The sequence below is a fragment of the Penicillium diatomitis genome (genome assembly GCF_028827545.1).
Source record: "Penicillium diatomitis strain IBT 30728 chromosome Unknown utg000004l_segment0_segment0, whole genome shotgun sequence".
NCBI classification, from domain to species: domain Eukaryota; kingdom Fungi; phylum Ascomycota; class Eurotiomycetes; order Eurotiales; family Aspergillaceae; genus Penicillium; species Penicillium diatomitis.
The window spans coordinates 2,259,396-2,272,703 of record NW_026623176.1 but is presented as its reverse complement, the minus strand read 5'-3'; the positions used below and the strand labels follow the sequence as shown (position 1 = coordinate 2,272,703).

At 45.9% G+C, this 13,308-nt stretch overlaps 4 protein-coding genes across 4 annotated transcripts; 2 read left to right on the top strand and 2 right to left on the bottom strand.

Moving 5' to 3' along the window:
• Positions 1 to 173: 173 nt before the first annotated feature.
• N7539_004066 (uncharacterized protein) lies at positions 174 to 534 on the bottom strand (the record flags this gene model as incomplete). The annotated part of the gene is made up of 2 exons (XM_056933668.1): positions 174 to 260; positions 313 to 534. 2 exons carry the CDS (start codon positions 532 to 534, stop codon positions 174 to 176), a joined length of 309 nt encoding a protein of 102 aa, XP_056791209.1.
• A 3,673-nt stretch (positions 535 to 4,207) lies between these two features.
• On the top strand, positions 4,208 to 4,998 carry N7539_004065 (uncharacterized protein; the record flags this gene model as incomplete). The annotated part of the gene is made up of 3 exons (XM_056933667.1): positions 4,208 to 4,251; positions 4,312 to 4,495; positions 4,558 to 4,998. 3 exons carry the CDS (start codon positions 4,208 to 4,210, stop codon positions 4,996 to 4,998), a joined length of 669 nt encoding a protein of 222 aa, XP_056791208.1.
• Positions 4,999 to 8,681: 3,683 nt separating this feature from the next.
• N7539_004064 (uncharacterized protein) lies at positions 8,682 to 9,684 on the top strand (the record flags this gene model as incomplete). Its single annotated transcript, XM_056933666.1, has 4 exons — positions 8,682 to 8,732; positions 8,791 to 8,819; positions 8,907 to 9,423; positions 9,484 to 9,684. The coding sequence occupies 4 exons, from the start codon at positions 8,682 to 8,684 to the stop codon at positions 9,682 to 9,684; spliced, it is 798 nt and encodes a 265-aa protein (XP_056791207.1).
• Positions 9,685 to 10,461: 777 nt separating this feature from the next.
• Positions 10,462 to 11,781, bottom strand: N7539_004063 (geranylgeranyl pyrophosphate synthetase; the record flags this gene model as incomplete). The annotated part of the gene is made up of 1 exon (XM_056933665.1): positions 10,462 to 11,781. One exon carries the CDS (start codon positions 11,779 to 11,781, stop codon positions 10,462 to 10,464), a length of 1,320 nt encoding a protein of 439 aa, XP_056791206.1.
• Positions 11,782 to 13,308: the final 1,527 nt, after the last annotated feature.

Sequence of the window (13,308 nt, the reverse complement as noted above, 5' to 3'; positions counted from 1 at the left end):
CTACAGTAAACAATTGCTTTAAATGCGGCCTTTTAGATACAGTATACTTGCTGGCCTCGCAAGTACGATATTGGGCATGTCAAAGCAACGCAGCATCCTTTATTCCCTATATTCTGTGGAGAAAACCCTAAGTCGAGTGTAATCCTTATTCTAAAACCTGTGCTGTGAAGAGCCTATCGTGGGTCCTTAGAAGCTGTATCTTCTTCCGCTTTCTTTAAATCGCGATCTGTCATCACAGCCGGAGTCGGGTAATGGGAGCTCTGACCAAGTCAGCGTTCACTCTGATGGATGGTGCCATTTTGTGTTACGTACCAATTGCAAAGGAAGAAAAGCCCAAAAGCCCGAAGTATCCGCGGACAAAATATGTATCTGATCCGTCTCCCGCATGCGAATAACTACGCATACATCCGCATCACACATCTTGCTATATTCAGACGCCTTTTTCATCATGTTTGTCTTGCGACGGTACTGCTTTTGACGAATCAACTTCCTTGTAGAGGGGTTATTGGATTGGGCTCTTTCTAAAGCAACCATTGGAAGTTGATGTCTTGCTCTTTGAGGTTTCTTGAATGGAACGGCACTTGGCAGGTTGGGGCCTGAGAGTGGTGTTTTTAAAGGCTGGTCGGAAGGAGAAGCGCAATGAATACAGGCCCTAAAATCCAATTGCGAAAAGCTGAATATTTGAACCTTCCATATGGAAAGAATGACATGGTTTTCCTCGCAAAAGAAACCGTGGTCTTGTGTTGATTCACGTTATGAAGACAAAAATGGCACGTTAACCGCCCTCGTAAAACTGCCGTCACCATATAGATCGCCAGCTCATTTTCACGACGGGGGTGGACAATAAAATCTTTCTGAACAAATCGGTGAAATGGTTGAATCAACATTCCAAGGGTTTTCCATTATTGCCCAGAGTAAATTGGTGTACAACGTGATGGTCTACAAGCAGGAAATTGGTATGCTGTTTCAGTTCAAATCGCCGTCTCAGCGACACAAAATGTGTTGCAAGAAAGTATTGCGACTAGTTAATTTCGTGAGACGGTAAGCCAGTTTTTGACCCCCTCAACCTGAACTGAGAACGACGCAATCAATGAGGTGGTGGTACGCGCCCAAATGGTGAAGGTAACGGACACCAAAGAGTGTCGGTAGCAAACGGCTCGAATTGGCCATTTCGGAGAGTGGATCAACGTCCCCAAATGGTGGAGACAGCAGGACACCAAAAAGTGTCGCGGACGCTGCGTAATGAAATTGGCCATTTCGGGGAGTGGATCGACGGTCCCAAATGGTGGAGGCGGCAGACACCAAAGAGTGTCGCGGACGCTGCGAAATGAAATTGGCCATTTCTGCGTCTGATACAATTATGAGGGCCACCGCGGCGGAATGCTGTGCTTCTTTTCTTGCCTACCTGGGTAGGTAGCGTTAATGAATTACCTGTGCTCTTTAGGAGTGTTTACGTTCACTATCGATAGATCAAACATGGCCATCTCACGGTGGTCGTGTTAGAGTATGGACGGTCTTTGTCGATGGGCTACTACGAACCTGCGATCCCCTTCGGTTTGGGGGTCAACACTATAACAAATCAATTAATTGAACACCCAAAGTACTCTCAAAGAGATATTCAAATGGTAGTAGTTTGAATAATCAAATGACTGGTCAGTTTCCTTAACCAGACATATTGATCTGATTAAAGAGCACCGCACTAATAGACAAGAAGGGCTGTCTGGCGTGGTTTCAATGCAAGGTATGATACTCTGTACATGGAGAACGGTGGCAGGCGGTGAAACTACAATTAATCTTCCCACAGCCCTTGGAAACATTAATGCGGACTCTCTTCATCACCATCCTATTTGTTTGTGAAGGCCAAGGAGGCAATCGAGGATTGGTGTCACCGTTAATTCCCAATTAATTGATAGCAGTCTCTACTTCCTTGATCGGATTACATGAACTAGTCCCTGGAAGGCTAGTGAAAACAAGCTGAGGTGGTGATATACTGTAGCAATTAATTCAAGTGTTTCAACTTTAAAACATGCGGGCGTTCATAGTGGTGAGAACGTTGATTGAACATTAAACACTATCATCTCTGGAGATCGGGTTGATTGAACAGGATTGGCTAAACATCATCACATTCTCCACCTAGATCTAAGGCCCGTGCACTTTCCTCATACTCTCGCACCCCCCAGGTCTCTGGCCCGAAATTATTTCAGCCTGGTTGCAAGGACAACCATGTGGGTGGGTACCTCAATTCCACTCCGAGCCTCGAGCAAGGCCGGACAACTAGAAAACAGATCATCGCTCGCTGATCCTCCGGAATTAGTCGAGATTATACTGTATGCGGATGGGTGAGCTCCCCCCAAGTTTGGGGGGTTTAGTGAAAGGCAACACTGTAAATAGCGAACCTCCCAGAACATCAGGACCTCCTTACTTGAGATTCAGCCACTGTTAAGTGTCCGCAGGGGTCTCGCCACAGCAAGCATTTCCGAATCAGAGACCACTGTGGCCGTTGTGTCTCGGCTGTGACCCACTTCAGCAGGCATCGAAGACAATGGGCCAATAGAGGTTTTCCTCATTTGGAGCGCGAAGTGAGCCACTGAATCGAGCTCCGCAGCGGGTTGTGCCTTCTGAGCAACACTATTGGCCCTCTACCTGTCTAAAGCCGAGCTTGGCATAGGACAAATACAGAGCGATCTCCACTTGGGCCTCACAGGACTAATTCCCTCTCAAGACGATTCTCTGAGGAGGATTAGGTTCTCCGAAGAAATGTTTTATACCAAGGACTACAAGAAGCGCTGCATATTTCAAAGATAGAAACAAGACAGGCTGCTCATTTCTTCAAGTCTTCCAAGAGCCTTCTCTTGGGGCCACATCGCTCATATCTCTACTGGCCTCTTGTTACGAGCTACACAGTACCCATGTCTGCTTAAAATGGTCCCCGTGGATACTATTTTGCTACTGCAGATCGACCGTGACAGTATTTAAACCACAGAAGTATTAAGACTACAGTGTCACGAGCCAGTCAGAAAGGAAACGAAATCGTCAATTCTGGTGCATTCCAACGAAGAAACTAAGTCTGGAGAGAAGAAGGAGAAGAAAGGTTCTACTGTATCTGCTAGGAGAAATCACTTTTGTAGTCACTCCCCTTCTTCCTGGAAAGTTCCATACGCGCACATGCACACAAACAACCGCTCGCCAGTTGACTTCCGTTGACTTGGAGGGCTTCAGACCCTCACGATCGTAACATACAGTTCTAAAACCCCAGTGGTTTAAAAACCACGATATCCATTTTGATTGATAGTACGAAGGTATTAAAACTAGATTAGTTTTAAAACTACAGTGATATTAAAACCAGAGAATATCCAATTTGGCCAGTCATCTTTTCTCCGCTGCCAGTCAGAGTTCTATTTTTAAGTTGATTGTCTAGTTAGTGTTAACTAAGTGTCTGCAACAATTCCCAATGTTAACGGATACCTTACGTAACACGTTAGAACCATCTGTCTAGACGTTCGGATCAACTATATCTCCGCCAGGTTGTCAGGCAAAGGACCAGGCCAATGCAATGCTTGAGTCTACAACTTTCACCCCGAATGTTCATCTGTAGACGATCTCATCGTTCGGCTGTTCCGTCGAAGAGACTGGTTGGGGAGCGATGCCTCAAAATAGAACATACGCTGTTGCATAGCAGATAAGTGTCGTGGAATGGCTATTCTTTCCCAGTGAGTTCGATTTTGAACGGTCAGAAACCCAGAATTATCCATTTTTAATTCGCTTCTCATTAAATCGACTTTTTGTCAAAGACGGTACAGTAGTTTTCGAGTTTTGACCGTAAACTCTTTCGACTTGATTCCCGGAAAATAAATCCTCATTCTACGAGGCCTGATTGGATGTTATTTTAAGCACTTAATCTAGACCGCTTTCCATAGTAGTCAACATACTTTACAATACGCCTCAGTACTATTACCGGTGTATTTTACACGAAATTAGCGGGAGATGTCAACCAACGCGGGTTTGGTTTTCGTGGGCGGAAATACATACAATCCAGTGTGAACCATAAACCACTCAGATTCTGGGCGGGCTTATATAATCCACGCGAAAATCCTCTCCCATCATAACTTCTCTCCACATGCAAGTAAAGTCCCAGAGCTTGAATCATCCAAAAGACGTCCACTTACCACTATTCATCCACAGGCTTGAGTAGTTCTTCTTTTCAATCATGGCGGAGGCATCTAAGGATAGCGCTCCGTATTTTGCAACAGCGTAAGGAATTAACCAATATCCATTCGTTCCACGTTTTATACTAATTCCTTGATCTCTCAGTGTCCTTCCTCTTTACCACGGTCCTCTTGTCAAGATCAACATCAAGCCTAGCAATCATGAATTCAAAATCTCCAAACAGCTGCTCTGCGCGGAATCTCCGGTATTTTCAGCAATGTTCGAAGGTCATTTCAAAGAGTCCCAGGAGATGATAGCAGACCTGGAAGAAATGGAATGTGTTGTCTCGGTACGCAGTGTTCAAGCACTGATTCAATGGCTATACCTTCGGGTTGTCATTTTGACATTGAGGATCCCGGAGAGCATATTACGGCTGCGATGGAGCTCGTTAGACTCGCGGATAAGTACAATATTGTGGGACTGGAAACCAAAATGGCCCAATATATTAGGGAGATAATCATCGCCAATCCACATCCAGAGGCGAAGAAGTTTTGGCCACCTGTCGACATTAACACTTATTGGATTGACCGTGAACATATTATCTCAGCGATCTCCTTACGTCGAGAACATCCAGTACGACAAACTCTGGCCGCAGCCTCTGTCGCAGGGTATCTCCGAAGCGATAATTACAAATTCATCGAAGAGACTCAGGAATACCCCTCCTTTGCAGCAGATTTGCTTCTTGAAGTCGGATCGGCACTGGACAGGCCAAACTCTAAGCCAGCTGGCACGTTCGAAGACCCCATTAGTAGAAAGGTATTAGAGCTGGATCGCGTGAAACCAGACGTTTAGCTTCACTTAAAGGCGACGAAGGATCAGCAGGTGGACTGTTTTCCAGTCGCGTTAGTCCTGGGCGTGGCCAGCCAGAATGAATGGCTGACTTTGTTCAAAGCCATACACTCCGTTGGAAGTACGGATTAGAGTATATAGCGCACATCATCGAACGCATGTAGAGAGACTGAGGAGAGCTATGGCACTCCAATGTGGAGCTTGGAGTAATATGGGCCAATAAACTCCTTGCAACGGGCACACAAAAGCCCCATACGGCTCCGGTTTCCATCCCTAAATAGAATATTCTATGCAAAGAGTTCAAACAGAGCTGGAAGGTGGGTATTTTCCAGGCCACCCAACACGCCGCCTACGTCATACAAACATCACGCCTAGTCAATTGGCTACTGATGTTACTCTGTGCTTCAAGAAAGGGCCTGTGACTGAACAATGCGGCCGCGCGGTCTACCATATCAGCCAGTCCTAGAGGGACTGCTCTGGTATAGAGCATATCACCGCTAACGCAGGCCAACTCGAACACAACTAGTTCGGCGACGCTGAGTGTTGAAGTCGGCAGGTCAAAAGTTAGGCATACAATTGAAATACGAATTCTCCGGTTTGGCCCGACGGCTCGGAATATGTCGGAATTTACCCTTTCACAAGAGGTTGAATTAATTTCTCGTTAGACAAATGGGGGTGTGAAACTATTAGGAAGTGCACGGACCCATCATGTGGAGAAGGCCTCTCTGGCTAACCAATCTTTCTACTCCTACTCTGTGCCATTTTTGAACAACAAAGAGCGTTGGAAGCTTGATGACAATTTCAACATTTCCTTATGTTGACCAAACTCTTGTTAAACTTCTTCATAAGCGGGTGATCAAATTTCAACTCTGTACTCAGTACTACTTTTATCAATTCCGTTACGGTTACCAGTCTATTTTCGCTGGGTTTAGAAACAGCAGTACACTTGACCAAAAGTCCTGATATCTCCCAACCTCTCTTTCAAACGCCAGCCTTCGTTAAGGTTCGGTCACTGTTTCACGAGCCCGCATAATTTTTTTCCTCGCCTTGAGCGTACTGTAAGTTGAATCTCTGTGTTGATGGTCTACTGAATTTATCTCCACAGTAAACTGTCTTCATCAATTTTATTTCTGGCCACATCGGTTTATTTTTCGGATGCGACCGGGCATGGCAATGCATTTGACCAAAATTCAGCTTTTATACAGACTTTCAATTTTCTACTGTGTATACGCATTCTACTGTTGAAATGTTTACAGTACTGTACTTACCTGGCAAGATCGGCCCTTAGTTCACTTGGCAAAATTATCTGGAGGCTGGCCTGGTCGCTGGCATGTTCAAAACCAACTAGCCACTTGTCAGCCACACGTTATTTATTCACCATCTCATAGTTAGTTAACTAATGTGACAGTCGATCACCCCCAAATAGCCACGTTCGATGAAATGACGATAAACGTAAACACTGATATAGAGCATAATAACGTTATAAACACTGCCTACCCAGTTGTACAAAAGAACGGGCACCACATTCTGCTCTGTTTGCCTAAAGAAATGACCGCTTTCGCTAGGCAGTCTGCGACACTCTTTGGTGTCCCGCTGCCTCCACCATTTGGGAACGGCAATCCACTAGCCGAAATAGCCAACCCGGGCTATTTGCTCCCTTCACCGTTTGGGCGCAACAGTCTACTGCAGCCTCGCTTGAATGTTTCTTTATTCTGAGCTCAAGTTGAAGGGGGTCAAAATCCGGGCACTGTCTCTCAAAATTAACTGATCGTACTTGTAGTACTTCCTTACAACTCATTTAATGTCGCAAAGAGGGCGATTTGAACATACCAGTTACCTGCTTGTACACTATTACGTTGTATATCAATTTACCGTGAGCAATAATGAAAACCCCTTAGAATAATGATTCAACCCTGTCACCGATTTGTTTACAAAGATTTTATTGCCCACTTCCACTTGTGAAAATGAACCACAGACCCATATGGTGACCGCAGTTTAACGAGGGCGGTTAACGTGCCATTTTTGTCTTCATAACGTGAAAATAACACAAGACCACAGTTTCTTTTTGTGAGAAATATCATGTCTTTCTTTCCGTATCGAAGGTTCAAATAATCCGCTTTTCGCAACCTGATTTATTGTAGAGCCTGTATTCATTACGCGTCTCCTTTTAACCAGCCTCAAAAGCACCCCTCTCAGCCCCCTATCTGACAGGTGCTGTTCCATTCAAGAAACTCCAAGACATCAACTTCCAATGGCTGCTTTGGAAAGATCTCGATCAAATAATCTCTCTAAAAGAAAATTAATTCGTCAAAAACAGTTCCGTCGCAAGACAAACATGATGAAAAAGGCGTCTGAATATAGCAAGATGTGTGATGCAGACGTGTGCATAGGTATTCGCATGCGGGAGACTGGTCAGATACATATTTTGTCAGCGGATACATCGGGCTTTTGGGCTTTTCTTACTTCACAATTGGTATGTAAACTGCATGACATCATCCTGCAGTACGCTGACTAGCCAGAGCTCTCATTACCCGGCTCCGACCGTGATGACAGATCGTGATTTGCAGAAAACCAGAGAAGAGAACGTTTCCAGAGACTCACGATAGGTATTTCACACCACAGATGCTATGTGCTGATGTATGCAGGTATACTGCAGTGGAACTTTTGGCTACTCCAATTGGATTAATGTGGAAAGGGTCATTGCTATCCAATATCATACTTTGGATGCCGCTGGATATTCATTCAAGCATCATGTCTTTAGCTCTTCGCGATCAATCTCACATTGTTACTTGGTTACTACCTTTGGTACTTTACACTTCACAGTTCATCTTTAAGGTAACCCAACCTACAGTAGGGGGAGCTCACTTAGTATCACTACTTTATGATATCCTTACTTGGCGTGCACTTCTGGGACGTCCTACAAGATAATCAATAGGACTGGAGTCCGCGTAAGGCTTAGTATAGCAACGATACAGTTGCGAGATACTCTTAGGATCCGCAGTGGAACTACTGTACAGTAGGCAAGTATGCCGGACAACTCTATTCACAGTGACCAGTTGGCGACGCGTAACTAGGGACTACCTAGCCATTTTGAGGACTACCTGGCAACCTTGAGTAATTCATTGTTGATAAAGGGTCGAATCTTTGGATAGCTTCGATAAATTCTGAACAGCAATATCGCTGCACATACCACATGTGATGCATGATCTGGTTACTCTCGCTACCCCTCCCGTTTCTCTTTTCCTCTTGAATGTCTTCAAGAGTGCTAACATGATGATATTAATGGCTTATGGGTCGAGTATCGTCACAATAATCAAGTTGTGCTATCCTTTGGTGAACTGGAATAGCATCCCAGCATCCCCATGCTTTGGCGAGCGCTCTTTGTCTGAATTCGCAACATATTACTACAATCATGCTTATGGAGAGAGTTATCGCACTCCAAAGTGGAGCAAGGAGTAACAATATGCCAATCAAGTATAGAAAATTCAAGCGGGGTGTTGCCAACTTAGGTCTAGTGGCATTTCGAGAGTAAGGGATACGCTAACCAAATATGGTCACGTTCTGGACCGTTCTCACTCTCACTACCCAAACCCCGCCCATGTCCTCCAGCGAGTACCTCTCACATTCATTCATCTTCCTCATTCAATTAAGCGTCGCCCAAAAAGAGCACACCACAAGCTGAAACGATGCCCTTCAAGATCGATGCGACTACCCTCCTCTATATCGTGTTGGTTGTGGTAAGATATTGAAAATCCAGCCTGGTTATGACCTCCGTTGATAAAATTTTGCCACTAGGGCGGGGCCATCTCCTTGATCCTTGGAGCGTGAGTTGTCACGTTCTTCATCACGTCTCTAGCCAGCGTGTACTGTATTGAAAGAGAATAATGAGTAACAGACCTCTCGCGGCACAGGCTATCTTGGGCTCGCACCGCCGCTCTGCTTCTTCCTTTACCGACATGGGTTCCAGCCACCGCGACATTCATATCCCCGCTCACAGTACTCACACTGATAGCCATGCGAGTGTTTTTCCAGCAAACAGACCATGAGACTCCTCGCAATTGTTGGCGGAGCACAATATCCGGTATACTCAATCAGATCCAGACCATCATATCGACCATCGTGGCCACAGTAGCGCTGGCGTACATCTTCCCCGACAGTATTCTCTCATGTAACCTAGATCAAAAATGGCAGGCGTTCTTCCAGTCGAAGAATTCGCACGCTATCCGCTCAATCCAAGATGAGTTCCGATGCTGTGGTCTTCGAAGTCTTCACGATAGGGCATGGCCTTTCAAGGACCGGAACCATGGGGACAATGCATGTGAATTGCAGCTAGGATATCAGAGGAGTTGCTTCGCTCCTTGGAGAGAGCACCAGCAGAGTTCTTCCTGGATGGTTTTTGCAGCGGCTGTTTCTGTTTTCGCGGCCAAGGTAGGCTTACCGTCACCGAGGTTTATGGAGAAGTGGCTAATATTCGGCAACTCTACATAGATCGCTCTCATTCGGCTTTCCGGCCGTCGAACGAGTTGGATGAGCAGGCAATCTGCCTGTAGGAGGCCTGATTACCATCGGATTTCACACCCGGCAGTGCAGGACGAAGGGGACATCCAGAACGGTGCCCACGGGGAGGCGCAGAGGACATTCTTACCCCAGTCGAACACCGAGTATAGAAACGACTGGGAGGTAGATTAAGTTCGAGCGTGTGCGCAGTCTCTTGTTATAATTCTCGCTTTCTTCATCGTTTCAGGGCATCGGCGTGCGCAGCGTGCGTCACCAGTTGATGATGAAGTGGCGAAGTATGAGAGGCTGTATGCTGGGCATTATGATGTCTTCGTGAGCCTCTTTGAGCTCGAAAATGAATGAGGCGGCCAGAACCAGCAATAGGAATTAAGGAGTACAGAGTACTTCGTGCAGGTATAGTACAGTATTAGCGCAGATCATTGTAGGCAGATTAAGTTATGGTACTCCAAAGTGGAGCTGGGAGTAAGTTTGGGCCAATCAAGTCTTTGCAATAGCTCAAAAAAACCTTAACGAGAGCTTTTCCTCATTTACATGGAGGCCTCTCGCTACGACGAAACCTAGATATGGCTGGGGGAGAAAGGTTTTCAATGTTCATTTATTGTGCACAAGCAAACTACGTAAGAATTGCCTCCGTTTGAGGCCTCGGCGGCCACGTGTCTACTATACTCAAAACATATATTAATTCCCATTCTTAAGAGCTTCCAGCAGTACCAAGACTAAGTATAACTTCGGTCAGGCATTCAAGAAACCAATACGCCCAGTCGGACGACTCCGAAAAGTGGATCATATAGGTGCATTAATAGAAATCATAACGGGTCTGAATAGCTAACTATGCCCCTTTCTCACAATTTGTGTGGGCTTAAATACATGACTAATCTCGGGGGATATACAGTATCTCCTGTCTCCCAGTAGCCACCTGTCCTGCTGCTTTGCCAAGCCCGAAAGGACTCATAATTCTGATTTCTTCCCAGCAGCGGCAACATTCACATGATGTTGAAGCTTGGCTGGCCCTGCCTTGGTGCCACTTGGAGGGCTATTACCTCGGTCAAGTTTTGTAGTGCGCTGCAGAGTGTCTGACCCTTTTTGAGTAGGAGCTGAGCGGTTTTCGGAGATTTTCTGTTCGACATCAACGGGAATGGCTTTGGCCCATCGGGAATAGAGGTCGTCGGGGAGCATCTTCTTTCTCTCGACTTTCTTGATCACAAGTTTATCTTTCAGAAAATCGTACCGAATAGTTGAACTCCCACCCCAACTTCTTGTTACTCGAAGGATGCAATTTATGAGAGCGACGAGTTTCCTGATAAGATCTTGGTGGGTTTGCTCCCAATCTTTCAGTCCGGCAGTGATATCTTCTACTTTTGGTGTAGAGAATATCCCACGTTGATGGTAAGCACGGGCAAGCTTGGGCGTCTGGGAAATCCAGAGCTGAGGGGCAACCTCTGACAGCTCCAGAGGTTTGTGAACAACTCGTGTTTTAATCTCTAAGGTTGATTCCCGGGGTACTACCCGGCCTTCTCTCTTGATGGTCAATTTCGATTGAACGGAGGTCTCGTCCGTGGTGTCATTTTCTGGTGATAGAGACAAGGACTGCAAAATGTTTGCAAGGTTGTCCCCTGTCGACTTATCTTTCTCCACAACCGGCTTCCAATCTTCAACAAATCCGTCAGTCTCATGGCGCACGAGAAAGCTCAGACCACCCAGTCGGTATGAAATTATGCGGTGGTGCCCAGTGCTGTCTCGAACTTGATTGATAGTGTATGCTCTCTCAAATTCATGACCAAAGCCCCTGAATTCGCCTGGCCCAATCACTTCAAAAGTAGCGGTCTCGTCACGACAAAATATTGCAGTTTGAGCGGCCATATCCACCTGGATGGTGAATGGATCGAGTCCATTCTTGGTCAAAGTGGGTTTGATAAAAGATAGAAGCTTGCGAATGTTGTTTCGGTCGGTAATGACGTCGATTGAGTTTATGTCGAACAATGGATGCTCGATATATAGGGAGCGAAATAACGGTTCTAGGGGACTATCAGGATGACGAGCAGCATTCTGAGCAATATAAACAAGGCCGCTATCCTTCTTCACCTGTCGGGTCCCCTGTGGAGCAGACCACCGAGCTGGACTGCCTGGGACAGCGATAGTGGGTGTGGATGCTTCGATCCAATTATAAGAAGCCAGGTGCTTCACATCCGTAATGATTGCTTTGGCTGGTCCAGTACAGTCAAGATCGATGCGAGAGATTTCCACGAGCTGTTCAGAGGTATCTGACATTTTCTGGATCTAGTAGCCCGAGAATAGAAGGTAGAATACGATGGGTTTGCCTGAATCTTGGAGCAGAGACGTAACCAAAGAAGAAGCCCAAGTCCACTTCAAGAACTAATTAAGCACCCAGACCCATTGATCTCTTGTCAGCCTTCCAGTACTGGCCGACAAGGGTGTGCGTCATGAGTGAAATATAATACAGTATTTGTACGTGGTCCAGAGGAAATAATTTACGAATATTGGAAATATCGTTAAAAATGGGTGTTCTCCGCTCCGTACTAAGTCATTGGAAACCAATCTCAGCCCGGGAAGAGTTCCAGCCATCTCTTGCTTGGCGAGTTGCAGATCTGTTGCAGGCTAAGCAAATCACATTTGAACACGATTTGAGCAGTTACAAGCAGCTTTACATTGCATGTAGTCATGATATTGTGACGTATCACAAGCGAGCCGAATCTGAGGATAAGTATTCCGTATGAAGTACTCCGTAGTTGCAGTAATCGCCTACAGACTTACAGACTGAGTGCAGCTTCTCTTCATCACCACCTACCCAATTTGTTTGAGGCCAAAGGAGGTAGTTGAGATTCGGAATGCTGTTACGGCTACCGTCGATTCTCAGTCTACTACGGAGTACTTTGATCAGATTAAATGAACTGGTTCTAGAGGAATAAAGGACCGCCTAATTCACATTCACCGTCAGATAGTGTCAGCCTATGTAGGTGTGTGGGTGTATATGCCTATGTGTGTGTGTGCTTATGTGTTACCTGACCGGCCGGGCCGGACCATTGTTTTTCCCCTGCAGAGAACCCCTCTATATACCCCTCTTCAACAGAGATAACGACCATGGCCTAATTGGCTATTTGACTAGGGATCCTGACGTCCTTTCTCCGCATTTCTATCCCGTGTTGAGATCTATCAGATTATTAGATCTCTGCCCTATTTTCTGCCCTATTTCATTGCTGCCTAAACCACTGCAAATCGTGTATTTAAACGCTCGTTTACACCACTGTTTAGCCAGGAGTTCAATCGACTTTATTGTTCTCAAGACCTTCTTTCCCTTCCTAGATAGTAGGATCCTATGACCAAGAGGAAGCTACTATCTAGTCCCCTTCGTCCTATGTGGATCATTGTACCATGTTACACTAGGATCTGTTAGATAGCAAGGATGTATTTACCCCTACGAGGAACCTTATTTACGGAAACATAAGCTCTTTGTGGCAAAGCCTCTATCAAGTAGGCTGCAATCTATGATCACACGAGGCTCCCCGCATTCCGGCCCAGTCTAGATCCTAGGTCTCGCTGTCTCATATATGATTGGCTCGCCGCTACTCCTTTCTCCACTTTGGAGTACCACCAGTTTCATGGACGATGCATGCACCACGCATGCTTTCCACTAAGAACAACTCACGCTTCGCAACTTTGCTACCCCTCATTCCGGTTGGCCCGTTGCAGGGTCTCATTTTGGCTTCCGCATGGACTTCGTGGCAAGAATTTACAGGTGGATTCATACAAAAGCCTCTCACAGTGATGTACATTGTC